This window comes from Ochotona curzoniae, unplaced genomic scaffold (assembly GCF_017591425.1).
Source record: "Ochotona curzoniae isolate NIBS_2020 unplaced genomic scaffold, NIBS_Ocur_1.0 contig_523, whole genome shotgun sequence".
Classification (NCBI taxonomy): Eukaryota; Metazoa; Chordata; class Mammalia; order Lagomorpha; family Ochotonidae; genus Ochotona; species Ochotona curzoniae.
The window spans coordinates 10137586-10163051 of record NW_024466459.1 but is presented as its reverse complement, the minus strand read 5'-3'; the positions used below and the strand labels follow the sequence as shown (position 1 = coordinate 10163051).

Here is a 25466-nt window from a genome sequence, read left to right as displayed (position 1 = left end):
TTTGCGGGCTGGCAGGCTCGGGCTTGGGGTCACCTGGCAGAGAGCCTGGCCTACTGCCTGCCCCCCAGCTGATCCTCTAGCTGCCGGGCCATGTGACCCTGGGCTGGCCCTCCCTCTGCCAGGGATCCGCACGTGGCCTCTGGGGAGGCAGAGGCCAACCCTCAGATCTTGTCACTGGGAACCTCCCAGCGCCAGGGACATCAAAGGGGGTGGCGGGGGCGGCGGATGCTCCCTTTAAAGGGCCATGCCACTTTAATTCAAAGCAGATCCTGGGAACAGCTGGGGAGGGGGTGGGAGGGAGGCTGGCGGCTGGCTGTCCTGGTCCTCCCAGGCTCTCCGGCCTGCCTGTGCTCCTGAGTCCAGAGCCCACAGAAGGCAGTGCCCAGGGGCCCAGGGCAGCGCTCCCCGCAGGGGTTTGCTCCTTGGCTGGATCCCCTGGGTGTGCATCCTGCCCATGATCTGGTTCTGAGAGACTGTGGTGTCTTCTGCCCGTGCAGGTAGCAGCAGAGACCTGCACTGGCCCAGCTGTTTGCCCTATGCCAGGGGCCATGGTCATGTTGGGGCAGCTCAGGCACGGGGCAAGGTGCCCTGGTGACCACTGGCTGGCCCAGACATGACAGGAGGCATAGAGGAAAGAAGCAGGCAGAGCCAAGATGAAGGATGCAGTCCTGATGCTGGGGCCCCACAGGCCAGCTCAGGCAGCTCTGGGTGACCCAGCTGAGGCTTCTGGGTGGGTCAAGATCCCACAGTTCAAAGGGGACGTGCTGCTGGCCACAATCCTATAGCTCCCTGGGGGCTAGAGGTGAAGGAGGGCAAACACAGGCTTAGCTGGGTGTGGTCAACTGGGTGTGGCCAGTGCAGGCATGGTCAGTTGGATGTGGTCAACTGGGCATGGTTGGCTGGTGTGATCAGCTGGGCATGGTCAGCTGGGTGTGGTCAGCACAGGTATGGTCGGTTGGGTGTGGTCAGCTGGGTATGGTCAGTGCAGGTGTGGTCAGCTGGGTGTGGCCAGTGCAGGCGTGGTCAGCTGGTTGTGGTCAATTGGGCATGGTTGTTTGGTGTGATCAGCTGGGCATGGTCAGCTGGGTGTGGTTGGCTGGGTGTGGCCAGCACAGGCATGGGCAGCTGGGTGTGGTCAACTGGGCATGGTTGGCTGGTGTGGTCAGCTGGGTGTTGTCGGCTGGGTGTAGTCAACTGGGCATGGTCAGCTCGGTATGGTCAGCGAAGGCAAGGTTGGCTGGGTGTGGTCAGCGCAGGCATGGTCAGCTGGGTGTGGTCAGCGCAGGCATGGTTGGCTGGGTGTGGTTAACATGGGCATGGCCAGCTGGGTGTGGTCAGCTGGGTGTGGTCAGCGCAGGCGTGATCAGCTAGTGTGAGAGCAGGTAGAGCTGTGGGCCTGGACCAAACTGCCCTTCCAGGCTGTCTTAGGGACCCTCTGGGGGAGGCCCTTGTACCCTACAGGGCAGTGGGGATGAGGAGGCTGCACCATGAGTATCCACCTGAAGCCACGTGGCCACATGCATGCTTGTCTTGGCAACGGTGGTGCAAGCTGCCAGGCAGGTCTGGGGCCAGTGCCCGTCTGGGGCAAGTGGGAGTGGGCAGGACTGGGGCAGGATGCAGTGCATCTGACAGTATGGCTTTAGGAAGAGGTTATTCACTTCTTCTAACCACTTGCGCCACCGCGCCGGGCCCATGGGGTTATTCACTTCTTTACTTGGAAGGTAGAATGACAAAGTAAGAGCTCATCCTTCTAAGTGCTTCACTGCCCAGATGGCCCCGGAGGCCGGGCTGAGGCCGGGGGCTGGAAGAATTTTCTTTTCTTCTTCCTTTTTTAAAATAAAGGCTTAAAAAAGGGGGTGCTATTTTTACTTGGAAGGCAGATTTAGAAAAAGAGAGCACCTGGCGTAATAGCCTAGTGACTGAAGGGTTCTAATCCCAGCGGCCCTGCTTCCCATCCAGCTCCCTGCCTGTGGCCTGGGAAAGTAGTGGAGGACGGCCCAGAGCCGTGGGACCCTGCATCCGTGTGGGAGACCTGAAAGAGGCTCCTGGCTTCAGATTGGCTCAGCTCCAGCTGTTGCGGTGGCTTGGGGAGTGAATCATCGGATGGAAAATCTTCCTCTCTGTCTCTCCTCCTCTCTGCATATCTGCCTTTCCAATAAAAATAAATAAATATTTTTTTAAAAAGTGAGAAAAGGACAGACAGATCTCCCACTTGCTGGTTCACTCCCCAAGCCACCGCAACAGCTGGAGCTGTGCCAATCCGAAGCCAGGAGCCTGGATCCTCTTCCGGTTCTCCCACGAGGGTGCAGGGTCCCAAGGTTTGCGGCTGTCCTTGTCCGTTTTCCTAGGCCACAAGCAGGGAGCTGATGGGAAGTGGAGCAGCTGGGGCTTGAACCAGCGCCTGTATGGGATCCTGGCACTTGCAAGGTGAGGATTTAGTCACTGAACCACAGGGCCAGGAAGAGTTACTGAGGACTAGCATATTTCCAACCCTTGCTTTGCTTCCCAGACACCTGGTCCAGGCAGATCCAGTGCTGAGCCTGTCCACCGAGGGAGGAACAGAGGCCCAGACTCCTGCTTCAATACTGGGCAGGTGCCTGTGAGCACCTGTGAGCTCAGATCTCCCAGCACTGAGCGGACGCCAGCACCTGCAAAGCTTGGGCCAGCCATCTGCTGCCTGGGACCCACAGGGAGACGGGCCAGGGGGCCGAGGGGAGACGGGCTGGGGGGCCGAGGGGAGATGGGAGTTGGTCCCCAGGCCTTGGGCTGGGCTCCAGGGACTGTGCAGACCAGGCCGCCATGGTCCCATAGGGCCCCAGCTCGCTCAACCGCTACCCCAGCCAGAGGGTGCGGTCCCCACTTCAGGTCCGGAACATGGGGCCGGGGTTGCCCGCCGCAGCGTGCAGAGCGGGGCCGTGAGGCCTTCAAGGGCCACCAGGGGCCACCAAGGACCAGCAAAGGCCTCCAAAGACCACCAGGGTCCAGGGGCTGCAAGCCGCGCTCCCGTGACCAAGAGAGCGCCAGGGCGGGGCCAGCGCGTCGGGGGCGGGGCCCGCGCGCCCGGAAGAGAGAGGTGTCGGGGCGGGGCCTGGGTGTGGGGGCGGGGCCTGCGGGCCCGGAAGAGAGAGGTGTCGGGGCGGGGCCTGGGTGTGGGGGCGGGGCCTGCGGGCCCGGAAGACAGAGGTGTCGGGGCGGGGCCTGGGTGTGGGGGCGGGGCCTGCAGGCCCGGAAGACAGCGCCGGCTGTTGCCGCGGGTCACGTGAGCGGAAGATGGCGGCCGCGGCAGGCGGTGGCTCCGCGGTGTCGGTGCTGGCCCCGAACGGGCGGCGCCACACGGTGAAGGTGACGCCAAGCACTGTGCTGCTGCAGGTGCGGCTGCCGGCGGGCGGGCGGACGGGCGGGGTGCGCTGACCCCGCGGTTGGCCTCGGGGCTTCGGGCTGGGCGGCGGGGCGGGCTCTGGCGGGCGGCGCCCGGGCCAGCCAATGAGCGAGCACTTCGTCGGTCGCCCCGCCCACCTCAAGTCCCGGGGGCGTGTCTCGTCCGGTACTCCCCGAGTGTGGGACCCTGAGTGTGGGAGCCTGAGTGTGCGCCCTGAGTGTGCGGCCTGAGTGTGGACCCCTGAGTGTAGGACCCTGAGTGTGCGCCCCTGAGTGTGGGACCCTGAGTGTGCGCCCTGAGTGTGGGACCCTGAGTGTGCGTCCCTGAGTGTGCGCCCTGAGTGTAGGACCCTGAGAGTGCGCCCTGAGTGTGGGACTGAGTGTGCACCCCTGAGTGTGTGCCCTGAGTGTGGGACTCTGAGTGTGCGCCCTGCGTGTGGGACCCTGAGTGTGCGCCCTGAGTGTGGGAGCCTGAGTGTGCGCCCCTGAGTGTGCCCCCTGAGTGTGGGAGCCTGAGTGTGCGCCCTGAGTGTGGACCCCTGAGTGTAGGACCCTGAGTGTGCGCCCCTGAATGTGCGCCCTGAGTGTGGGACCCTGAGTGTGCGCCCTGCGTGTGGGACCCTGAGTGTGCGCCCTGAGTGTGGGAGCCTGAGTGTGCGCCCTGAGTGTGCGCCCTGAGTGTGGGACCCTGAGTGTGCGCCCCTGAGTGTGGGACCCTGAGTGTAGGACCCTGAGTGTGCGCCCTGAGTGTGGGACCCTGAGTGTGGGAGCCTGAGTGTAGGACCCTGAGAGTGCGCCCTGAGTGTGCGCCCTGAGTGTGGGACCCTGAGTGTGGGAGCCTGAGTGTGCGCCCTGAGTGTAGGACCCTGAGTGTGCGCCCTGAGTGTGGGACCCTGAGTGTGCGCCCCTGAGTGTGCGCCCCTGCGTGTGGGACCCTGAGTGTGCGCCCTGAGTGTGGGACCCTGAGTGTGCGCCCTGAGTGTGGGACCCTGAGTGTGCGCCCTGAGTGTGGGACCCTGAGTGTGCGCCCTGAGTGTGCCCCCTGAGTGTAGGACCCTGAGTGTGGGACCCTGAGTGTGGCACCTTGAGTGTGCTCCCTGAGTGTAGGACCCTGAGTGTGCGCCCCTGAGTGTGCTCCCTGAGTGTAGGACCCTGAGTGTGCGCCCTGAGTGTGTGCTCTGAGTGTAGGACCCTGAGAGTGCGCCCCTATTCCTTACGCCCCTCCTCCCGCTCTGTGCGCCCCTGCTGCATGTGCACCTCCACGCCCCCTGCACCCCTGGTGTGTGTTTCCCCTATTCCTTATGCCCCTCCTCCCGCTCTGTGCGCCCCTCTCTGTGCGGCCCTACGTTCTCCTGCATCCCCCACTATGTGCCCTCGTATTGCCCTGGCCCTGTGGAGCCCCGCTGTGTGTTCTTCCTCCCCTTGTGCCCCCTGCTCCCTGTGCTGCTGTCTATGTGTGTGTCTCCTCTGTGTGCCCCCTCATGTGTGCACCCCTTCTATGCCCCCCACTCCATGCGCCCCCACTCTGCTCTCCTGTTCTTGGCGCCCTCTGCTCTGTGCCCCCCATGTGTACAACCCCCACAACTCCGTGCACCTTGCCATGTGTGGGCCCTGTTCCTGCGCCTCCTGCTCCCCGTGTCCCCCCTTCCCTCCACGCACCCCATTCAGTGCACCTCCACGCCCCGCCCCTCCGTGCGCCCTGCCCTGCCCACTTTACGCACCCTCCTCAGTGCACTGTGCCCTCTGCCCCGGGTGCTCCCCGCGCCCTGCACCCTCCCCCTGTGCACCCCTTGCCCAGTGTTCCTTCCTGCCCACCCTGGGAAGTGTTTTTGCTGAGTCAGCAGCTGTACTTTGCCTAGGGCCGGGCCACCCCCATGGAGTGTTCCCGAACCCTGACTGCTTGGGGACCCTGTGGATAATGTGCGCAGCTGACCCCCCGTCTGGGTGTGGAGGACTCTTGGGGAAGAGGGCGCCTGTGTGGGCGTGAGGGACATCCCAAGCCTGGCAGAGGTCTGCGAGATTTAGGACCCTGGGACCCACTGGGGCGCCAGCTGGACTGGGGTCCCAATGAGGCAGGGACAAAATGGGCAGTGTGAAAGGTTGGGGTGCCTGGCATTGGGTGCGGGTTTGTCCTGCGAGTCGACTGGCTGACACCTTGGCTCTGCCCTGGCTGGCTGCTGCTGAGGGGTCATGTCTGTCCCCCACCCTAGGTCCTGGAGGACACATGCCGACGGCAGGACTTCAATCCCAATGAGTACGACCTCAAGTGAGTATGGGACGCTGGCTTGGAGGGACCCTGGTCAGCTCTCCCTTCCCCCGCGGGGGGACCCAAGCTCACACGGTGGGGGCCACCCCATGTTTTCTTTAAAGGCTTGTGGTCACGGTGGCCTCATGGCCCCCTGCCTCAGGGGCCCGGCCATCTTGCTCTCCCAGCCTGGCTCAGGGTGTTGTGGGGGTGCCCAGGGAGGGCTTTCCGCTACGGAAGCCAGTCGGTCAGCCTTGAGCGACTGCCCGTGCCAGCTCCACTAGCTGGTTGTCCCGTAGGCCAGGTGAAGTGTTGGCATGGAACCCGTGGGGGTCTCAGTACCTCCCTCAGCCTCACGGTTCCTGCCCTACCCTTGACACCCACCTGGCATCCTGCAGTGCCTTTATGCCCCCCGGGGCCCAGACTGTGGGGTGCTTTCCCTGAAGTGGACCTGTTCTCTCCTGCCGGGTCCCCCACCCCAGTCCTCCTTGGGGTGATCGCTAAGGAGACTGGCCCCTGGCCTGGGAGTGAGGACAGCAGGTGCCTGTGTCCTTCAAACGGAGGTTTGGTTCGGTGCCCGGCCCTGACTGGCCATCTCGTGTGAGGCCTGGGCTTGGGCTTCCGAGGGCACGGCCCTGACAGACGCGGGCAGCCGAGGAGCAGGGTGGGGGCTGGAGCTCTGTCGGACTCTTAGACAAGCAGAAGAGAAAAATTAGAGCTCAGGAGTCTAGTGCACATCACTTTTCCTTTTTAAGATTTTGTTTTTATTGGAAAGGCAGATACACAGAGAGGAAGATCTTCATCTATTGATTCACTCCCCAAGTGGCCACGATGTCCAGAGCTGAGCTGATCCAAAGCCAGGAGCCAGGAGCCTCCTCCAGGTCTCCCACGCGGGTGCAGGGTCCCAAGGCTTTGGGCCGTCCTTGACTGCTTTCCCAGGCCACAGGCAGGGAGCTGGGTGGGAAGCGGGGCTGCTGGGATTAGAAATGATGCCCATATGGGATCCCGGCATGTGCAAGGGGAGGGCTTGCATGTGCTAAGCTAAACTATGACGCTGGGGCCTGCTTTTTAAAAATGTGCTATTTGGGCCTGGTGGTGTGACCTAGTGGCTAAGGTCCTCGCCTTGAACGCGCCGGGATCCCAGGAAAAGCAGTGGAGGACAGTCCAAAGCCTTGGGACCCTGCACTTGTGTGGGAGACCTGGAAAAGAGGTTCCTGGTTCCCGGCTTAGGATCAGCACAGCACCAGCCGTTGCGTTCACTTGGGGAGTGAATCATTGGACGGAAGATCTTCCTCTGTCTCTCCTCCTCTCTGTATATCTGACTTTGCAATAAAAACAAATAAATCTTTTAAAAAAATAAAAATGTACAATTTATTTAGGATTTTACTGAATAGTCAGAGCAAGGAACAGGAGACACACAGCTCTTCCACGTGCTTCTTCCCTTCCCACGTGGCCTGCAGCCAGGAGCCAGGAGCTTCTCCCGGCTGCCCATGTGGGTACGGAGGCTCAGGCCTGCAGCCATCCTCTAGCCTTCTTACATGCAGTAACTTCTGGATCGGAAGTGGAGCAGCTGGGGTTTGAACACCTGTAGGCACCTGTAGGAGAGGTTGGTGTGCTAGACAGAGGCTTGACATGCCGTGTCAGTGCTGCATCCTTAGAGAAGGAGAGACAAAGAGGCCTTCCCGTTGCTGGTTCACTCCCCAGAGTGTCTTCAACGGCTGTGACTGGGCCAGACTGAAGCCAGGAGCCAGGAGCTCCTGCTTGGGGGGGGAGAGGAGGGACCCAAGCTCTTGGCCATCAGCCGCTGCTCCCAGGCTCAGTCCTGCGTTGGCAGGTAGCTGACACATCCCTGCAGTGACGTGGCCACAGCACTGCGTGCCCGCGAGGATCTGCTGCAGCTGCTTCCTGGCTGCCATGGTGTGCTATGCAGCTGCGGGCCGCCCACCGGAAGGGAGGCCTCTGCCAAGCCCTCCCGGGGGCGGACAGAGCCATCCTCTAGGACAGCCCCCTGGAGGCCTGCCGATGGCTCCCAGCTCCGCGTCTCTGGTCTGTGTCCGTGGCTCCCAGGGACTCTCTGGGTCTGAAGAAGCAGCCCCTGGCTCCTGGCGACTATGCTGCTGCCCGCTGCCCCCGCCCACTCGCTCCTCGGGCCGGACAGGCGTGGCTTCCTTGTGTGTCTGCAGGTTTCAGAGGAACGTGCTGGACCTCTCTCTCCAGTGGCGATTCGCCAACCTCCCCAACAATGCCAAGCTGGAGATGGTGCCCGTCTCACGGAGCCGCGAGGGCCCAGAGAACACGGTAGGGTGACTGGCAGTCTGCATGGAGGAGGCTGGCTGCTGTCGAGGGGGCAGGAGCGGGGGTTAGGTTAGGAGTCAGACTGGCGTGAGCCGGGGGTCGGGCATGGCCAGTGGTGGCCAGCAGTGTCAGTGGGAGGGGCACGGTGGCCATGGCTGGGGCCTGCCTTCATGCACTCATCGTGTCGGCTTTTGGGTGGTGGCAGGCTGTGTGGCCTGTCTCGGGTCACAGTGTCCAAGCGCCTCAGACACTGTGTACATGCCAGGCGAAGTGGCCCTGGCCCTGGCCCAAAGGGGTAGCTGGGCTGCCGCCCTCCGCTCCCCAGAAGCCAGCCCTGAGTTAGCCCCATTGCACCTTGCTAGCTTTCATTTTTTTAAAGATAATTTATTTTCATTTGAAAGGCAAATTTACAGAGAGAAGGGAGACAGAAAGCCCCGCCTTCTGCTGCTTCACTGTCCAGACGCCAGGAGCCTGGCGCTCCCTGCCTGCTGCCTCAGAAGTGGGGTGGGATGTGGTGCCTTGCTGGGCCACCCATTCCCAATAGCTGGTAGGCTTTGGAAATTTGCGGGGTCCCTCAGTTAGTTGTTGCAGGTGGAAGCATTAACTGTGGCCTGTGGCCTGTGCCCCGCCTGGTTCCAGCCTTGGTGGGCCTGTGGCTGGTGGGCCTGTGGCCTGTGCCCCGTCTGGTTCCAGCCTTGGTGGGCCTGTGGCTGGTGGGCCTGTGGCCTGGCAGTAGGACAGCCCCTTCCCGCTCGCGTTCCTACTTGCAGCTCTCTGGGGAGCAGTGCAGAGTGCCCATGTGCTGCCACCCGCATGGGCGATCTGCACGCCGTCCCCCGGTCCTGGCTGCGTCGGTGCCTGGGGATGCATCGGCAGAGTGCAGCCCTCTGCCCACCTGCTCCTGGGAGGTGCAGCTCTCGTGGCCACAGCTGTCCAGCCAGTAACAGGCAGGCAGGGTGGCATTGCCCTGCGCCAGTTGTTTCCACAGTGGCTGGGATTCTTTTTGCTTTTTTTAAAATTTATTTATTTATTTATGTTTGTTTTTTTAAGATTTATTTTTTATTACAAAGTTAGATATACAGAGAGGAAGATTTTCCGTCCGATGATTCACTCCCCAAGTGAGCACAACAGCCGGTGCTGTGCTGATCCGGAGCCAGGAACTTCCTCCAGGTCTCCCACACGGGTGCAGGGTCCCAAGGCTTTGGACTGTGCTCGACTGCTTTCCCGGTCACAGGCAGGGAGCTGGATGGGAAGTGGGGTTGCCGGGACACAAACAGTACCCACATGGGATCCCAGTGCATTCAAGGGTAGGATTTAGCCAATAGGCCACCATGCCAGGCCCTGTGGCTAAGATTCTTAAACTGCTGTCTAGAAGGAACCCTGAGCCCTGCAGGGGTTCCTGTGGTGCAGGGGTGGTGGGCAGTGTGTGCTGCTGGACTGCAGCCTCCAGGGGTGCTGAGGGAAGGTCCCCTGGCATAATGCTTTGTGTTCTCTTCTCGTGCCAGGCCTGCAGGGGCTGGGACATGCTGAGAGAGAGGTTGGCATAGCTCACTCTGCAGGTGTGGGGTGTCACTGTGGAGGCAATGCAGGGGGCGCTCCTGCCCTCCATGGGTCAGGTTCCTCCCCTTGCCACCTCAGGGAACTTAGTTTCCTACCAGGAAGCATGGGTACTGAGCCTACATCCAGCCCGCGGCCAGAAAAGCAAGATCTACCTGGGCTCAGAACCTGGCCGTACAGGTCGGCCGGGCTGGCCTTTGGTGGGTGGGCTGGCTCAGAAGGTGGGCAGGTGTGTCCCTTGGTGGGCAGGCGTGGCCCTCGGCAGGCTGGTAGGCAGGTGTAGCCCTCGGCAGGTGGGCAGATGGGCAGGCGTGGCCCTTGGTGGGCAGGTGGTGTGGCCCTTGGTGGGCAGGTGGGTCCTCAGTGGGTGGGCAGATGGGCAGGCATGGCCTTTGGTGGGCGGCCGGGCTGGTGTGGCCCTCGGCAGGTGGGCAGGTGGGCAGGCGTGGCCCTCGGTGGGCAGGTGGGCCCTCAGTGGGTGGGCAGATGGGCAGGCATGGCCTTTGGTGGGCGGCCGGGCTGGTGTGGCCCTCGGCAGGTGGGCAGGTGGGCAGGCGTGGCCCTCGGTGGGCAGGTGGGCCCATGGCAGGTGGGCAGATGGGCAGGCGTGGCCCTTGGTGGGCAGATGTGGCCCTTGGCAGGTGGGCAGGTGGGCAGGCGTGGCCCTTGGTGGGCAGGTGGGCCCTCGGCGGGCTGGTGGAGCATGCAGGTATGCTTGGCGGGCAGGTGGGCAGGTGGCCCTTGGTGGGCAGGTGTGGCCCTCGACGGGCAGGTGGGCAGCACTTCCCTGGAGCCTGTTCCTTTGTGGAGGGATGGGGAATTGGGGAGCAACACGAAGAGTTCAGCTGACTCACAGTTCTGTGCTCCTCTAGGGGAATGTTCGTTTAGAAATCCTTTTAATGTACTTTAGGTAACTGGAAATACAGTTTTCAAAAATCTTTTTATAAAAATTAGTTGACTTGAGGGCCCCATGGCTCAATGGCTTAAGTCCTCACCTTGTACACGCCGGGATCCCATACGGACACCAACTTGTGTCCCGGCAGCCCCGCTTCCCATCCTGCTCCCTGCTTGTGGCCTGGGAAAGCAGTCGAGGACAGCCCAAAGCCTTGGGACCCTGCACCCGCGTGGGAGACCTGGAGGGAGCTCCTGGCACCTGGCTTTGGATCGGCCAGCTCTGGACATTGTGACCACTTGGGGAGTGAACCTGCGGATGGAACATCTTCCTCTGCCTTTTCTTGTCTCTGTAAATCTGACTTTCCAATAAAAATAAATAAATCTCTACCAAAGAAAAGGATTAGCTGAGAGTCCGAGATAGCTCCCGCCCTCTGGATTACTTCCCAAGTTGGCAACCAAGGCTCTGTCCGTGCCTACCACGTGACTGGCCACGCACCTGCGACCACACCACGGGCACCCTGAGCCTTCACCTGCCGTCGGCCTTCCTGTTAGCAGGGAACAGGAGCCACGGCAAGGCCGGGACCTGAACCTGACATTCCAGCCTACGGCCCAGGTGCCTCTGCCTCACATGCTCATGGTGTCGGGGCATCAGTAGTGGGCACCAAGGGACATGCCACCTGCCAGTGGGCAGCTGCGGACAGGGCAGGAGGCCACCCCACCTACCAGGCCCCCTGCCTCGCCCCAGGTCCGCATCGCCGTGCAGCTGGAGGATGGCTCGAGGCTCCAGGGAACCTTCTGCGTGGGCCAGACCCTCTGGGAGCTCCTGTGCCACTTTCCACACACCAGGTGAGTGCTGGCCCCAGGGCTGGGGGCACAGAGGGGACCTGATGGGCATCTTCTTGGACAGGCCCGCCTGTGGGCTCTCTGGACAGATGGGCAGGGCTGCTGAGCTAGGAAGTCCCCACGTGGTCATGCCGCTCGGAGAGGCTGGCCCATGTCTGTTGTGGAATGGGCGTTTTGCTTCCAGACCAGCCAGGAGGGCCTGTGTGGGTGTCAGCAGGACGGGGGACCAAGGCAGGGGCAGCCCAGCCCCTCCAGAGAGCCTGCAAGCCTGGAGAGGGCTCCTGGGGGAGTGTGAGCCCACCCAGGGCAGAGCCCCGTGCCACAGGGGCCCCCTTGGCTGGCATGTGTGGAGACATGAGGGAAGTGGCGGTGCTCTGCGAGTGGGGCGCCAGGAGACCCTCAGAGTGACCCCAGGGGGTGCCTGCGGATCAGTGGTAGCCACTGTGGCACCCAGGGCCAGGTTCCACACCGGTGTTCTGTGTGTGGGCCCAAAACCTGCCTTACCGAGAAATGCGGAGGCGCTGGGAGTAGCTGAGCCGACTCCCCAGAAGGAATCTGAGCAAGACACCCCAGGCCTGTGGGGTTCTGGGAGCTGAGGTGGGAGCTGTGCGCAGACCTGGGGTGGCACTGGGCCCTCGGGCTGTCCCTGAGGGGAGTGTGCACTCCTGGGACCCTAGGCTCTCTCTGAGAGGAGTCTTGTACCCCTGGGCCATCTCTGAGGGGGTCCTGCACCCTTGCACCCCGGGCCGTCCCTGAGGGGGTCCTGACCCCTTGGCTGTCCCTCAGCGGGTTCTTGTACCCCTGTGCTGTCCGCTGTCCGTTTTAGTTGCAGGGTGCAGGTGAGTTAGGATCGGGGAGATGTATTTGTGCTGCCACAGCCGGATGCCACTGTGGAGTTGTCAGATGGTGTTGGATGTGGCAGGGCCGCGTTGGCAGCCTCGCTGTGTGTGCGTGCACGCTGAGTGGCAGCCCTGTCCACCGCTGCTCATGTGGGTGTCTGGAACCAGGTCCTTCCTGGCTCTGGGCTCAGGACTCCTGTGGGCACCCAGTGTTCCTGTCATGGACAGAGCTTGGGTCTATGGCAGGCTGCTGCCCACCCCCAGCTGCTCCCTCATGTGGGGATGCCCTGGCTGAGCTGCACTGCCCTGGGTCAGGTCCCGGGAGGGCATGTGTCCATGATGCTGGATGCTGGGTCCCTGTGGGGCCCATGTGAGGTGATGGTATGAGGAAGGCCGGGGCAGCTTTGGGAACCCCAGGACATAGCAGTGGCTCCCCAGTTTCTTCTGGGGCAGTTGGGGGGCATCCCAGCAGATGTGGCCCAGCCCTGACCATCACTGGGGGCCCACTGGCTGCCGGGAGTACCCTGTCAGCCACATGCACCACCCACAGGAGGGAAGAGGTGAAGGCAGCTCGGCTGATTGGTTGAATTAGCTGCCCGTCTCGGAGAGCTGCCCACAGAACCCAGGGTTGTGTGGGAGAAGATCCTTCCCGTCCCTCACCCCAGCCCTTTTCCAATTGTATTTGCCTCACCACCTGCTCAGGCAGAGGGCCCTGGGCGCTGACCTCTGGCACTGCCCTTCCTGGAGTCTTGTCAAACCACCAGGTGGACGGGTACCCCAGGCCCATACTCCGTCAGACCCTGCTCCTTGACGCTTCTGTGGAGATGGGATAAACCCAGGCAGGGTGTGGGTGCTCTGGTTGAGTCCCCACAGGCTCAGGGGGTGGGGTGCTCCGGGTGGGTCCGCACAGGCTCAGGGTGGGGGTGCTCTGGGTGGGTCCCCACAGGCTCGGGGTGGGGTGCTCCGGGTGGGCCCCACAGGCTCAGGGTGGGGGTGCTCCGGGTGGGTCCCCACAGATTCAGGGGGTGGGGTGCTCTGGGTGGGCCCCACAGGCTCAGGGGTGGGGTGCTCTGGGTGGGCCCCTGTTAGGGTTGGGGGAGGGGTTCTCTGGGTGGACCCCCACAGGCTCAGGGGGGTGAGGTGCTCTGGACGGGCCCCTAGGCTTGGGTGGCGGGGCTGAGGCTCAGAGGAGGGCACTGAGGAGTACCTGGGCAGCACCTGGTGCTCACTGGTATGCGGGCGTGTGTGGAGGGCAGTCGCCTGTTCCCCGCCTTGGGTTGGGGTCCCATGGAGGGTGGTTAGCTCTGGCCCCCTGGGAGATCCCTGGTTGTGTCTGTGGTTAACCATGTTGCTGCCCCGTTGCTGGTAAGCATGGGCCATGGCCAGCTGGGGGCGAAGGCCGGAGGGACTGCAGGTGTCCAGGGAGCCGCCAGCTGCCTCCCCGTGTCTGCTGTCACCTGTGCAATCGCGTCCCATGCCTGGTGACTCCCAGCCGCCCGTGGCTTGCTGATGCATTGTGGGCTGTGGCCCGTGGCCCCTGGGGACCCCAAGGGTGTGTGATCCAGGGAGGGTCCATCTGTGTAGAAGGGGCGCGGCCATGGGGCAGTGCCTTGTCCGGACGCCCTGGTTGTAGCACCAGGAGCGAGCACGTGGAACTGCTGCCCGTTTAGAACCTGGGAGCTGGTGTCGCTGGCAGTGCCCAGGCCCGGGAGGAAGGTGGAGACCCCCACTCAGCCCTGGGAACTGGCTTATTGCCCGGGGTGCCCTCAGTGGCTGGTCCTGGGGTACCGGGATCGTGACCCTCTGGGACTCATTTTAGTTGAAGATTTAAGGCCGGGGGTGGGGATGGGGTACCCCACTGGTTGTGCAGGGGTGGCCTGGGTGACCTGGGCTTTCCCGACCCCTTTGCTCCCCCAGGGAGTGCCTGCAGCAGCCGGGCGAGGCAACTCCGGTCTGTGTTTCCATGAGGGATGAGGTAGGTGCCGCCACCTCCCCCACCCCCAGCCCAGCCCACTTTCCGACCTGGAAAATCCGCGCCCCTCGGCCCGGCTTCAAAGCAGAGGCTGGGGCCCTGAGGCTTTCCATGGAAAAAGTGGAGCGGCCGTCTCTGCCGCCTAGCCGCCGAGCGCCCTGTTTGTTTTTTCAGCTTCTCTCAGAGCTCGAGAGTCACAAAAGTGGTTTCGTTTCAGTAAATATTTGCTTTGCTGTGCGTTTTGATCTTGCTCACAGCCGAGTGCAGCGGGCGCGGGCAGAGGGCCTGGCGCGGGGGCCTGCCGCCATGGCCGCGCCCTCCACGGGACCCTCCGCGCGCCCAGCGGCACAGGGGCCTGTTGTTCCACCCTGGCCCAGCGCCCTGCCTGGCCGCCAGGTGGAGTTCCCACGCCAGGGCCGCGAGGGATGTGGCTCAGCAGTGTCCACTCCCAGAGCCATGGGTCCCACTGTTGGTGCATGGCCAGACCCAAGGGATTTTTCCCCTCTGCAGGCGCTCCTTGAATGGTCGGTCAGTGCCAGATCCGTCGCCCTGACTTGGTATCGGGAGGCCAGACTGCCCGTGCAGCTCTCTGGCCGGTGGCCACGGGTACTAGGACATGGGCATGGCTGGGCAAGCAGAGCTGGGAACCCAGGCCTGGCTGGGTGGACACCTTTCATGGTGGCCCCAGAGCCTGGCCTTAGCACCTGGGACCCTGGGGCTCAGCTCCCTGCTGGCAGGGCTCTGCACCCAGGAGGCCGGCTGGGGTGGGTGCTGGATGGGGCTCTGGTCACCAGGGTCCGGTTCAGCTGGGGGTGCCATCCTGTCACCTGTCCTGCAGGTAACTGGCGCGGCCGCCCTGCGCAGTACCACACTGCAGTCGCTGGGCCTCTCAGGAGGCAGTGCCACTGTCAGGTAGGTGGCACTACTGTCTGGCCTAGCCATGGCCTTTGAGCCGGAAGGGGGCCGGGGGACACCCAGCTCTGACCACAGACCAGGGGCCTGAGCCCAGCCACTGCAGGGATGTGGCTTCCCAGGGCAGAGGGAGGGCCATGGTGGCAGATCCCTAGGGTCTACACCCCCTCTCCTGCAGGTTTGTCATGAAGCGGTGTGACACTGAGGGCAGGCCACAGCCCGGGGCCACGAGGAGCAAGGCCCCAGGAAGTCCAGCGGACCAGGAAGCCAGCAATCCCCTCCCTCCCTTGGACTCTGGGGAGCTGAACCGGGGAGACCTGAGCCGTCAGGAGGACACAGGAGCCGCAGGGGCCGGCCACACACATGGCCCGAAGCTGGCGGACGCTCAGACCAAGCAGGGCCCCGAGGAGCCCAGCCCTGGTGCCTTTGTGCCTTTCTCTGGCGGGGGGCAGCGGCTGGGGGGCCCTTCCTGTTCTGGAAGGACTGTGACATCACCTTCAGCCAAGCTGCCCAAGGCCTCCAGTCCCGGGGGCCCCTCCAAGCCCAAGAAGTCCAGGCCCGGTGAGGAGCCGCAGCCAGAGCCGGTGAGGAGCGGCTGTGGGGGTCGAGGGGATGGGCGCGTCTCCTCCTGCTCAGGGCAGGGTCCGCTGACCGCTCCGTGCCGTGCTTAGCCCTAGCCAGGCGTCCTGGGGCAGGCAGCAAGTGCAGCTGCCCGCTCCCTTCAGTGCTGCTGGGGAGAGTGCTGGGTGCACCGAGGTGGGCCCCTGTGGCCAGGGACTGCTTGGGCTGGGCTGGGCACATCATGGTATGGGTGTCATCGCCAGGAGCAGATGGCAGCTCCTGGGCTAGGCGGTAAGGTCCCACCGGAGGGGACCCTGGAGAACAGTTCACACCAAATCCTGTGTGCTTCTGGGTCCTTCTGGAGCCCGTTGACTGTTACTGTCAAACTTGGCTCGTGTGTACCCAGCTTGTGCTGGCCTGGGGGTCCCCACCCTCCCGCTTCTCTGATTCCTAGCCTGGAAAGGGGCAGATGGGGTGCCACTCCTAGGAGCAGGGACCCCACTCTGAGGGGTGGTCCAGCCAGGCAGGCTCCCCACGTCCCAGCACATCAGCGTCCGTCCTGGGTTCCCTCTGTTGTCCCGCTGGCCAGTGACTGGCCTGCGGGCTGGGGCTGCTGGAGAGGCCCGTGCTCTGGGCCCTCTGCAGTTGGTTCTTGCTGGCACGGCCGGTGTGCTCTGTCCCACCGGGGCTTGAGGCTTAGTTCTTTAGGCCTCTGGTTTCTCAGACGGTGCGGCTGTGGTGGCCCCAAGGCCACAGCTGCTGCCTGCATTGCTGCTTGCCACCGTTCCTCCTTGGCCTGGCCCCTGAGGTGATCGCGGGGTCCTGCACCTTGGTGAGCTCGGCCCCTGTTCCCGCCTGGGGCCTCCTGACCACGTGGGCACTTTCCTTGCTGTTGGCGGCACTGTGGGCATCCCGTGAGCTGTCCGAGGGCGAGTTGTGCTGCCCTGTTGGCACAGAGGGCACGTCCTTGGGGAGGAGTCCTAGGTCAGGGAGGATCCCACTAGGCTGACGCTCAGGACGCTGGGGGCAGCATGTGGCTGGGAGCTGAGCCTGCCCTGTCGGTGTGCGGCCGGGAGTGTTCTTGACGCCTTCCTGCATCCCCACCCCGAGGGGCCCAGGTTAGGGTGACAAGGCATGGCCAGTGTTCGTTGTAGTCGCCTCTCTCCCAGCTTGGGGGGCAGGGTGACACTGGCAGTGGCCTGCAGGGGAGGGGCACTGTCCCTGCTGTCATGTGCCATGCTGGGTCCTTTGTGGCAACCATGCTGTCTCCTCAGGTGCAGGTCCACTCTGAACTTGGCCTTTCAGTGGGGAGTCCATCCCAGTGCTGGCCTCTGGCTGTCAGTGCTCCCTGCAGCCTAGTGGCAACCAGGGAGGGACAGCAGGGAGAGGCAGGGGCACCTTGGGGTCTCCCCTACACACCTCGGGGTCTTGTCCCACACCTCAGGGTCCCCCTGCATCTCAGGGTCTTTCTTCTACCTTAGGTGTTTGAAGTAAGGTGACCCTTCTGTCCCGGAGAAACTTTGTTTTGGGGTCTGCATGTTCTTACTGTGAAAAGATTGTTGCTTTTGGGGGGATTCTGCCTTTCTGGGTGACTGTATTTTCACATCTGCTCCCCCTGCCCCTGTGGCAACGTTGGGTGGCTGCTGAGTGGCTGGAGCCCCCACAGCTCCTCACAGCTGAGGAAGCCTGGCAGATGGCCTTGCTCCTGTGCTCCGCCCTGGGACTTGAGGGCTCCAGCAGGGCTCCCGGGGCGTGCGGGGGGCGTGCGGGGGGCCGTGGTGTAGGAGGATGAAGGCCGGACTCAGTGTCAGAACAGTGGCCCGGTGCCCAGGCACCTGCGTGGTCAGCGTTGGAGTGGTCACAGTACTGGAGTGCTGGGTCAGGGCGCCAGTTGTGTGGCCATGTCCATCGCTTGGTTCTGAGGTCAGCATGCTAGTCACGTGGTCCCAAGGTCTGGCCGTTTCTGGCGAAGCTCACCTGCCTGAGAGGGTGGGCAGGTCTGCCCATAGCAGGAGTGGTCGCTGCCTTCCTGCCTCTGAGCCCTGACCGCTGTCCAGCAGGTGAGTGAGTGGGGCCGCGTGCCTGACCCAGGTCCCTGGAGCCGGGTCGCCCGTCACAGCCCTTTCCCCCAGGGCTTCCTGGGACCCGTGGTTGGAGGGGACTGGGAAAGCTGAAGGCTCCTGGCGTGGTGCGTGTCAGGGTCCCGGGGCTGCCCGGGGCTGCCTGGGCCTCCGCCCCGCTGGGGCCTTTCATCTAGCGCCGGGATAGCTGATTGGCGGCGGTGGAGCAGCCGCTGCCCGGCTGACAGCAGCACCCCCAGGGGCGCGGCCCGTCTGCTCTGTGTCCCTGTGGAGTCCTTCGGAGGGGGAGGGGAACTTCAAAGGGGCCCTTTGGTGATCAGCAAGTCTCCGGGCTCCCATTAATGCTGTGCCCGTGTGTGGTTTTGGATTGAATAGAGACAGGATGAAATCCAGGCAGGTCCTCACGGGCCGGGCGGCTTGCAGGCGGCTGCTGGCTGCCTTTGAAGTCAGGCATTAATTATTAGAAGGTGCTGTGCCGGCGAGCGGCACCCGGCGCCCCCTGCCCCCGGCTTTGAAGTTCCTGTACCGCCCAGGAGGCTGCTCCCGGCAGACACCCCCACGCCTGTGGCTGCCCCTGATCAAAGGCCCCTGGTCCCTGGCCCTTCTTGGGGTGACTGTACCCACGCCCTGCCCGCGGCAGCCAGTGGGCCCTGGGCCTGCCCTCCTGCTGGCCAGGCCAGGGGGTGAGCGAACGGGCCCTGGGCCCAGCAGAGTCTGGTGGGTGTTGTGGTTGCGAAGCTTTGGGACCCGTCAGCAAGTTACTGTGCAGGCAAGGCTGTGAGCTGTGAGAGAAGCGGGGTGCCCATCAGCGTGTCAGTGTCCTGCGGGGGACTGGCACGTGGTTGGTGTGCGGTGCACCCGGGGCGTGAGGCCACAGCCTGGGAATGAGTGGTGAGTGTCCAGGGGGAGCCTGCAGCAGCTGCCCTCCCCTGCCCGAGCCGTGGATGCCTGGAGTGGGCCCACACGTTACTTGTGCAGTTTAGTCTGGCTCAAGGGGTGCTGGAGCCTGGGTGGAACGTTTCAGGGTGGCGGCTGTGTGCCTCCCCTGCCAACATCTGGAGCAAGCTGTGGGACTGTGGGGGGCCTGGTGTGGCCTGGGTGGGGGCCCGTGCACAGCCTTCCCTGACTCCCCTAGGTCTGCAGGCCCTGGGTGCCAGGCGGGGCCTCTGCTGTGAGAGGTGGGGACAGAAACCCTGGAAAGTCTGAGCTGGACTAACCTCTGAGTATCCTCTGTGTTGTCTCCGTGTGCGTCATCACGGCCGGGATGGGACAGGCTCCCTGGTGACTAGCCCTCGCTGGCCGGGTGTACAGAGCCTGCAGCCGCCTTCCAGCTGGACGCCTGCTGCTCCCAGGGCCTCCCCAGCGCCTCCCACACCCCGGCCCTGGCTCTAGGTGGCTGCCGTCAAGGGCCACCGAATCTGCTGGCTGCTGGCAAGCCTGTGGTCCCCTGTCCCTTGGGTCTGCCTGGCCTTAGAAGGCTATGTCCACCTCCAGCCCATTCCCCAGGGTTCCGTGGAGGCCTCTGCAGGCTTACCCACACAGGCCAGCGGTCAGATCCTGGCTTGGCACCACTGCCCTGGAGGAGGCTGCTACCGAGACATGGGCCCCGGGGGACGCCAAGGCCACCCAGGCTCGGGTCCCTGGGAGCCCCCAGCCGCTTCCTGGCCCGGATTTGAAGCTGAGCCCAGTACACAGTGTGGGCCAGCTCATAGGGGCCATATTGGACGCTGAGGGCGCAGGGGCTCTGCCCAGCCCCGCCCAGTGAGACAGAGGCCCCTGGGGCACTGGGAGCGGTTCCAGCCTGGGCTGGGTCAGCACCGTTGCCTTGAGCAGCGGCCCCCAGAGAGCCGCCAAGGTGCTGTGGGCAGGGCCGGGTCTCTTCCAGCAGACACCCCCAGACACCTCCCAGGCAACATGGGGGTGTGTTGTAGGCACATGCCGCGTGAAGTGGACGTACATGTGTGCCCCTGACGGTGTGCTGCCCATCCCGTGCAGTCAGTCTCCCAGAGCGAGGGGCGTGAGGAGCCTGGGGAGCATGCCAGCTACTGTGTTCCTGGAACCTGCGCCCTGGCTGGGTCACCTGCTGTGGGCCTGCTCGCTTCCCAGGCCTGTTTCCATCCCGAGCAAGCTCTAGGGCACATCCTGCCCCAGCTCTTCTCTGTCATTTGGGGCACCCAGCCCCACCCTGGGGGCCCTTGTGGGGGGCAGAGTGGAAGGAGGCCAGAGGCTGGATCTTGGATCAGGGGTCACGTTGGCTGCAGCTACTGTGGTGTTCCGTCCTGGAGGCCTGGTGACCTCACTTGTGGGTCCTTGGAAGTGCCTGGGAGAGTGCTGAGCTGGCCGCTGCCCCCTCTGACCCGTGTCTGGGCAGCCATCCTGCCCTGGCCCTCCCCTGGGAGCTGTGGTAGGCTCTGGCACTGCTGGAATGTGGGCACCTCAGCTGTGGGGCGCAGCCTGGAGGCTGTGTGGGACAGTGGGGGGCCTTGGCCGGCCACCTGTGGTGCTGCTGCCCTAGGCGTGGAGGCACCAGCAGGTGCTGAGTGGACAAGCAGAACCTGTTTTGTCACGGTTGATCCTGTGGACGCCTGTCAGCCGTGTGCCAGGGTCCCCCGGGCAGTGGGCTGGGCTCCGGAGGGCTGGGAAAGCTTTGCAGCCCTGGTTTGCCCTCCTGTGAAGGAGGCCCTGTGGCCAGCAGGACGCCTCGGCCAGCCTGGCTTGGCAGGGTGGCATTGGCCTCAGCCTAAAGGAGGTGTCCAGCCCCTGGGGCACCACAGGCGGAGGGGCCCTGCCTTGTGATTTTCGTTGCTGTTGATGCCAGTTAGGAGTGACACGTCCCTTCCTGTGTCCCCGGGTGGGCAGAGGGAAGGGGTCCTGGTGGTAGGAGGGGTAACGCCAGCTGGGACAATGGGCCTGGGTTGTGGTCATTACAACCCTTCTGGGGAGTGGCCCCCGCCCCTTAGAAGCCCCCTCCAAGGTCGAAGCAGTGCCAGGGAAGGGCCCTGCTGCCCTTGCCCTTCCAGCCCTGGACAGCCAGGGCCCTCCTCCTGAGTGTGGACGGGCCCTGGTGATCCCAGCCCTGGCCCCTGCACCCCCAGCCCGTGGACCGGGATGCCGTGGTGTACCACCCAGACCTGGAGGAACTGCTGCAGGCCTGGCCTGCCGAGCTGCCCGACGAGTTCTTTGAGGTGACGGTGGATGATGTCCGGAGGCGCCTGGCACAGCTCAAGAATGAGCGGTGGGTGCCCAGCCCGTCTGCCCCACGTGCCATTTCCCACTCTGCCTGCCTCGGGTACTGTGGTGGTAGGTGTGGGGACTGCAAGGGGTTGCCCTGACAGGAGCCCTGGACCTGTCCCCCTTCCCCACTGTAGGAAGCGCCTGGAAGAAGCCCCCTTGGTGACCAAGGCCTACAGGGAGGCCCGGATGAAGGAGAAGTTGGAGCGCTACCCGAAGGTGCATCCGAGGGCTATGCCAGGGACATATCCCAGCTGGCCCTCGCAAAGGCAGAGGGGCAGGATGGGTCCCTACTCAGACGCACGTGCCACATGCCACCATATCCACTGGAGCTGGGCCCTCCGTCCATGTCTCCTAGGCGTGTGTCACAGAGAGGTGGGCTCGGGTGGGCCTGGCACTCTGGTCGGTTAAGCAGTGCTGCAGATGGCCGCGCCGTGTGTGGGAGAGGCGGCATGGCAGGAAGACGGGTACAAAATGTTCATCTGCTGGTTTGCGCCCAAGATGCCCACCACATGGGGCCAGGCCAGCAGCCTGGGCCTCATCTGCGGCCCTCTCGGCTCCGGAAGCAGGTGGGACGTGGAGCAGTGGGCACGGCCACCCCCTTACCGGCCCATTGTCTGCTCCAGGTGGCTGTGAGGGTCCTGTTCCCGGACCGCTACATCCTGCAAGGTTTCTTCCGCCCCAATGAGACAGGCAAGTGCGAGGGGAGTGGAGGGGCCGCGCGGGGCCGGCCGTGGGGTGGCACCCTAACCTGAGCACGCCCCTCTTGTGCAGTTGGAGATTTGCAGGAGTTTGTGAGGCACCATCTAGGGAACCCCGAGCTGCCGTTCCACCTGTGTGAGTGTCACCCCGCCCTTCCCACTGGGGCTGCCCAGGGAGGGGCGTGGGCACCCAGGCCACGGGTGCCCGCCGGCGTGGGCACCTCCTGAAGGAGCGGTTGGCCTCTCCACAGTTATTGCCCCTCCGAAGACGGTCCTGGATGACCACACGCTCACACTGTTCCAGGTATGGCCCGGCCTGAGCTGGGGCCTCCAGGGCTCCTGGCCACTGGGCCGCTGGCAGGAAAGGAGGCACTGTTGGCTGGGAGGCCCAGGATGCCATGTTGGCACCAATCCGGGCCTCCTAGCCCACTGGCCTCAGAGTCACCTCTGCAGAGGCCAGTCCAGCCCCAGGAGGGGCTAGGGTACCCCTCACCCCCCAGCTGCCTGTTCTGGAGGACTCGCTGGGCTCAGGCTGGCCACCCTGGGCAGGAGGCCCCACGGAGTCAGGCTGCAGCCATCTCCTCTAATCTGTCAGCTCAGGGCCTCGTGAGCAGGGGGGACGACAGGGGGAAGGAAGTAGAGTGAGCCGCCGACTTCCAAGTCTGGCAGAGCTGCTCATGGCTGTAGTCTGGGCCAGCCCATGGCAGCAAGTAGCAATGTGGGCGGGGTGCTAGGAGCCAAAGGGCACAGGCACAGAGGGCCCTGCCCCCCACCTTGCCTGCAGCCCTGGCACAGGTACTCCTCAGGGTCCCCCACTTCTCTGCTCCCTGTCCCCAAGGACAAGCTTCCCGGGGGTGGCAGTGGAGGCCTGTCTTGCTGGCTGCCCTGGCCACCCCTGGAGTGAGTGTGGTGCTGCTGCTCGGGGACCCAGGCTTCCCCATGTGGTCCTGCAGATGGGCCCTCATCCCCTGGAGCTGTTGCCTCTAGCCCCCCATTTCTTGCCTGCCTTGTGGGGCTGCAGAGCCAGGGTCTGCTGCAGGCAGGGCCCTGGCTCTGCCCACCCTCTGAGAGCCTGGGTTCCAGGGACACAGCTCAGGCCAAGCCCCTAGCCTGTGTGCTCTGCCTGTGGCCATCTGGGCCCATGCACCTTGCAGTCTGGGATACGGGCAGGGGAGAGTGGCCTGTGGAAGACCTTCTTGGCAGTTGGGCTGGACAGTGGCTAGGGAGGTGATATGGGCAGACACTTCCTGGGCAGTGCCCAGGCTTTACACTGCCCTCTGCAGCACTGGGGCCACCCCCTCCTCCCCAGCCCTGGCCCCGAGATGTCCTGCTCGGGGGCAGGGCACAGCTCAGGTCCCTTCTCCCCTGGCCCAGATGTCCAGCTTGCGGAGGCGAGAGCAGAGGCAGTGGGCTTCCTGGGCCTGCCCTGTCGGTCACCGCTGTTCCCCAGCCTGTGGCACCGGGCAGGCCTCCTGGGGCCCCCAGCCGTGACACGGCCTCAGGGTTCACTGCCCGCCAGGGAACACAGCTGGGAATGGGGTGGCTGCCCTACCTGCCCCCATGACAGCTCCTGACCGATGGCCCCTCCTGTGGCAACCATCTCCCCTCACCTGGAGAGTGAGGGTAACCCTGGCCACAGCCCTGTGTGCTTCAGGGGGCAGGCTGGGTGTTCCAGCCCCTCTGCAGGTCGCCGGCTCTCAGGGGGCCAGGGTGAGGCCCTTAGAAGCTGGGAACCCCTGAGTGCCCTTTCCTTGCAGGCAGACCTCTTCCCCGCTGCCCTCGTGCACTTTGGGGCGCAAGAGCCAACAGGTGAGCTGGCCCCACCCACACCTGAGTGGCCAGGGAGTGAGCTGGCCTTGCCCCTGCAGACCCTCCCACACTGAGTGGCCAGGGAGTGAGCTGGCCTCGCCCCTGCAGACCCTCCCACACTAACTGAGTGGCCAGGGAGTGAGCTGGCCTCGTCCCTGCAGACCCTCCCATACCTAACCGGGCGGTCAGGGGTGTGGGACGTGGGGTGTGTCCTCCTGAGCTGGCCTTGGCTTTGGGCAGCTGTCTACCTGGAGCCCAGGCTGCTGGAGCAGAGTGTGCCTCCGTCTGCGGCTGACATGCTGGTGGCCAGGTACGTGTGGCAAGGGGGCGGGGCTCCCCAATCTGGCACCCGCTCCTAACCTCCCCTCGCTCTCAGGTGCATGTCCAGGTCTGCCGGGTCCCCACCCCCACCGGCAGCCCTTCCAGCCGCTGACGAGGGGGCCCCAGAGCCCCCCGAGCCCGCCGTAGGGATGGCCCAGCCTGTGAGGAGCCTGGACAAGGTGCCCAAGTGGCTGAAGCTGCCAGGTGCCTCTGCCGGGGAGTCGGGGGCAGCCGGGTAGGGGGAGGGAGCATGAGCCCTGTGACATCCGTGCGTCTGCCCTGCAGCCGGCAAGAGGTGAGAGCGGCCAGCTGTGGGAGCCTGCCCTGGACCCCAGGACCCCACCCCGCCCGAGCCAGAATAAAGCCACGCTTCTCTGCAAGCTTCCTGTCGTCTGTGGCCCCAGACAAGGGCAGCGCAGGCAAGCGGCCTCCCTGGCCCGGCGGGCACTGTCCACTCGAGGCTGTGAGGGCGGCAGCGAGATGGGCTGAGTGGGAGTCAGAGCACGCGTGTCTGACGTCTGGTTTATTGCCACCAAACAAGAGTCAACCCACAGCTGGGCAAAGTCACTGAGGGGATGCCACATGGCCACAGGCCACCAGTGCCTGGACTGGGGGGCCTGGCCTTTCCTCCAGCATCTGCCAGCCTGGGAGCCCTGTGGGCTGACCACTGTGTCCCATGGTCACCGGCTGGAGGATGGGCTGTGCACTGGTGGGCTCGCTGGCTGGCTTCAGTGGACTGGTCCAGTGTACCCCTAGAAGTCCAGGAGCTGTGGGGGAGCAGATCTCAGTGTGGGGCGAGCACCACGCCACCCATGGGTGCACCCCATACCTGGCACCCTACATACCAGCTGCGGCAGCACCTTTTCCAGCTGCTCCACGTCCACCTGGGCCACGTCCTCCGCCTGGGCCTGACGCACCCCACGGACGGCCGCCTCTGCCGAGACACAGGGGCTGGGGAGGTGGGGGGCTGCCCGGGGTCCCCCACCCATCCTCTTGGGCCTGCTGAATCCAGGAGATGCTGGGGAGGTGGGGGGCTGCCTGGGGCCCCCACCACGAAGCTCTCCGGCAGCGCCTGCCGGAGGGTTTTGGGGGACATGGTGAGAGATGGGCCGAGTGGGTGTGGATGCTTGTGCAGGGTCCCACTGGGTGCTGGCACTCACCCACTACGAAGACCCTCAGCAGCTCAGCCGTCAGCTGCAATGCGTCCGCGCCCACTGCAGGGGGAGCGGGCTCAGCGGGCGTGGCCGGCCGGGCCCCCCAACACTCCCCGCACCCCCAACACTCCCCGCACACCCAGGCCACGCACCTCGGGTCTTGTCGTCCCTGAAGTGCAGGTGCAGCAGCTTGCTCACCAGCTCCTGAGGGGAGGAGGGGTCGGCGCTTGCAGGCGCGGGGCAGCCGCACTGTCCCCGCCCGCCCTCCTCCCCGCTGCCCCCGCCTCACCCCGCAGGCCCCACAGACCCCGCAGCTTCCAACAGACCCCACAGACCCCGCAGCTCCCACCGCACCCGCAGCTCCCGCCTCACCCCACAGACCCCCAGACCTCAGACCCCGCAGCCCCCACCGCACCCGCAGCCCCCGCCTCACCCCACAGACCCCACAGATCCCGCAGCTCCTGCAGTCCTCACCTTCCGGAAGCCCGTGTCGGACCCTTCCATGGCCGCCGCCTCGCGCCTCCGACTTCCCGGCCAATGAGGCGGAGCCTGCCTTCCAGAGCTCGCCTCCCCGGGCCGCTGGCCAATGAGCCCGGAGCGCGCGCTCCATAGACCCGCCTCGCCCCCACCTCCAGCCAATGAGCCGGCGAGCCCCTGCGCGAGGCCTCCTGGG

At 64.5% G+C, this 25466-nt stretch overlaps 2 protein-coding genes across 5 annotated transcripts; one reads left to right on the top strand and one right to left on the bottom strand.

The window, feature by feature from the left end:
* The first annotated feature begins 3255 nt into the window (after nucleotides 1-3255).
* On the top strand, nucleotides 3256-24175 carry ASPSCR1 (ASPSCR1 tether for SLC2A4, UBX domain containing). Of its 2 annotated transcripts, none has more exons than XM_040989745.1 (16): nucleotides 3256-3369; nucleotides 5589-5644; nucleotides 7807-7921; nucleotides 11115-11215; nucleotides 13969-14026; nucleotides 14862-14935; nucleotides 15114-15519; nucleotides 20673-20812; nucleotides 20946-21027; nucleotides 21435-21501; nucleotides 21583-21645; nucleotides 21761-21813; nucleotides 23267-23318; nucleotides 23559-23628; nucleotides 23695-23818; nucleotides 23925-24175. In XM_040989745.1, the coding sequence occupies exons 1-16, from the start codon at nucleotides 3271-3273 to the stop codon at nucleotides 24126-24128; spliced, it is 1764 nt and encodes a 587-aa protein (XP_040845679.1). In that variant the 5' UTR covers nucleotides 3256-3270; the 3' UTR covers nucleotides 24129-24175. The 2 variants fall into 2 exon arrangements, with proteins under 2 accessions (XP_040845679.1, XP_040845681.1); XM_040989747.1 differs by having other exon boundaries at nucleotides 23695-23843; nucleotides 23925-24017.
* On the bottom strand, nucleotides 24148-25383 carry CENPX (centromere protein X). Of its 3 annotated transcripts, none has more exons than XM_040989748.1 (5): nucleotides 25268-25377; nucleotides 24946-24997; nucleotides 24800-24853; nucleotides 24485-24573; nucleotides 24148-24422 (listed from the first exon to the last, which is right to left on the bottom strand). In XM_040989748.1, exons 1-5 carry the CDS (start codon nucleotides 25295-25297, stop codon nucleotides 24204-24206), a joined length of 444 nt encoding a protein of 147 aa, XP_040845682.1. In that variant the 5' UTR covers nucleotides 25298-25377; the 3' UTR covers nucleotides 24148-24203. The 3 variants fall into 3 exon arrangements, with proteins under 3 accessions (XP_040845682.1, XP_040845683.1, XP_040845684.1); XM_040989750.1 differs by having other exon boundaries at nucleotides 24295-24406; nucleotides 25268-25383; XM_040989749.1 differs by lacking the exon at nucleotides 24800-24853 and having other exon boundaries at nucleotides 25268-25382.
* Between the last annotated feature and the right edge of the window lie 83 nt (nucleotides 25384-25466).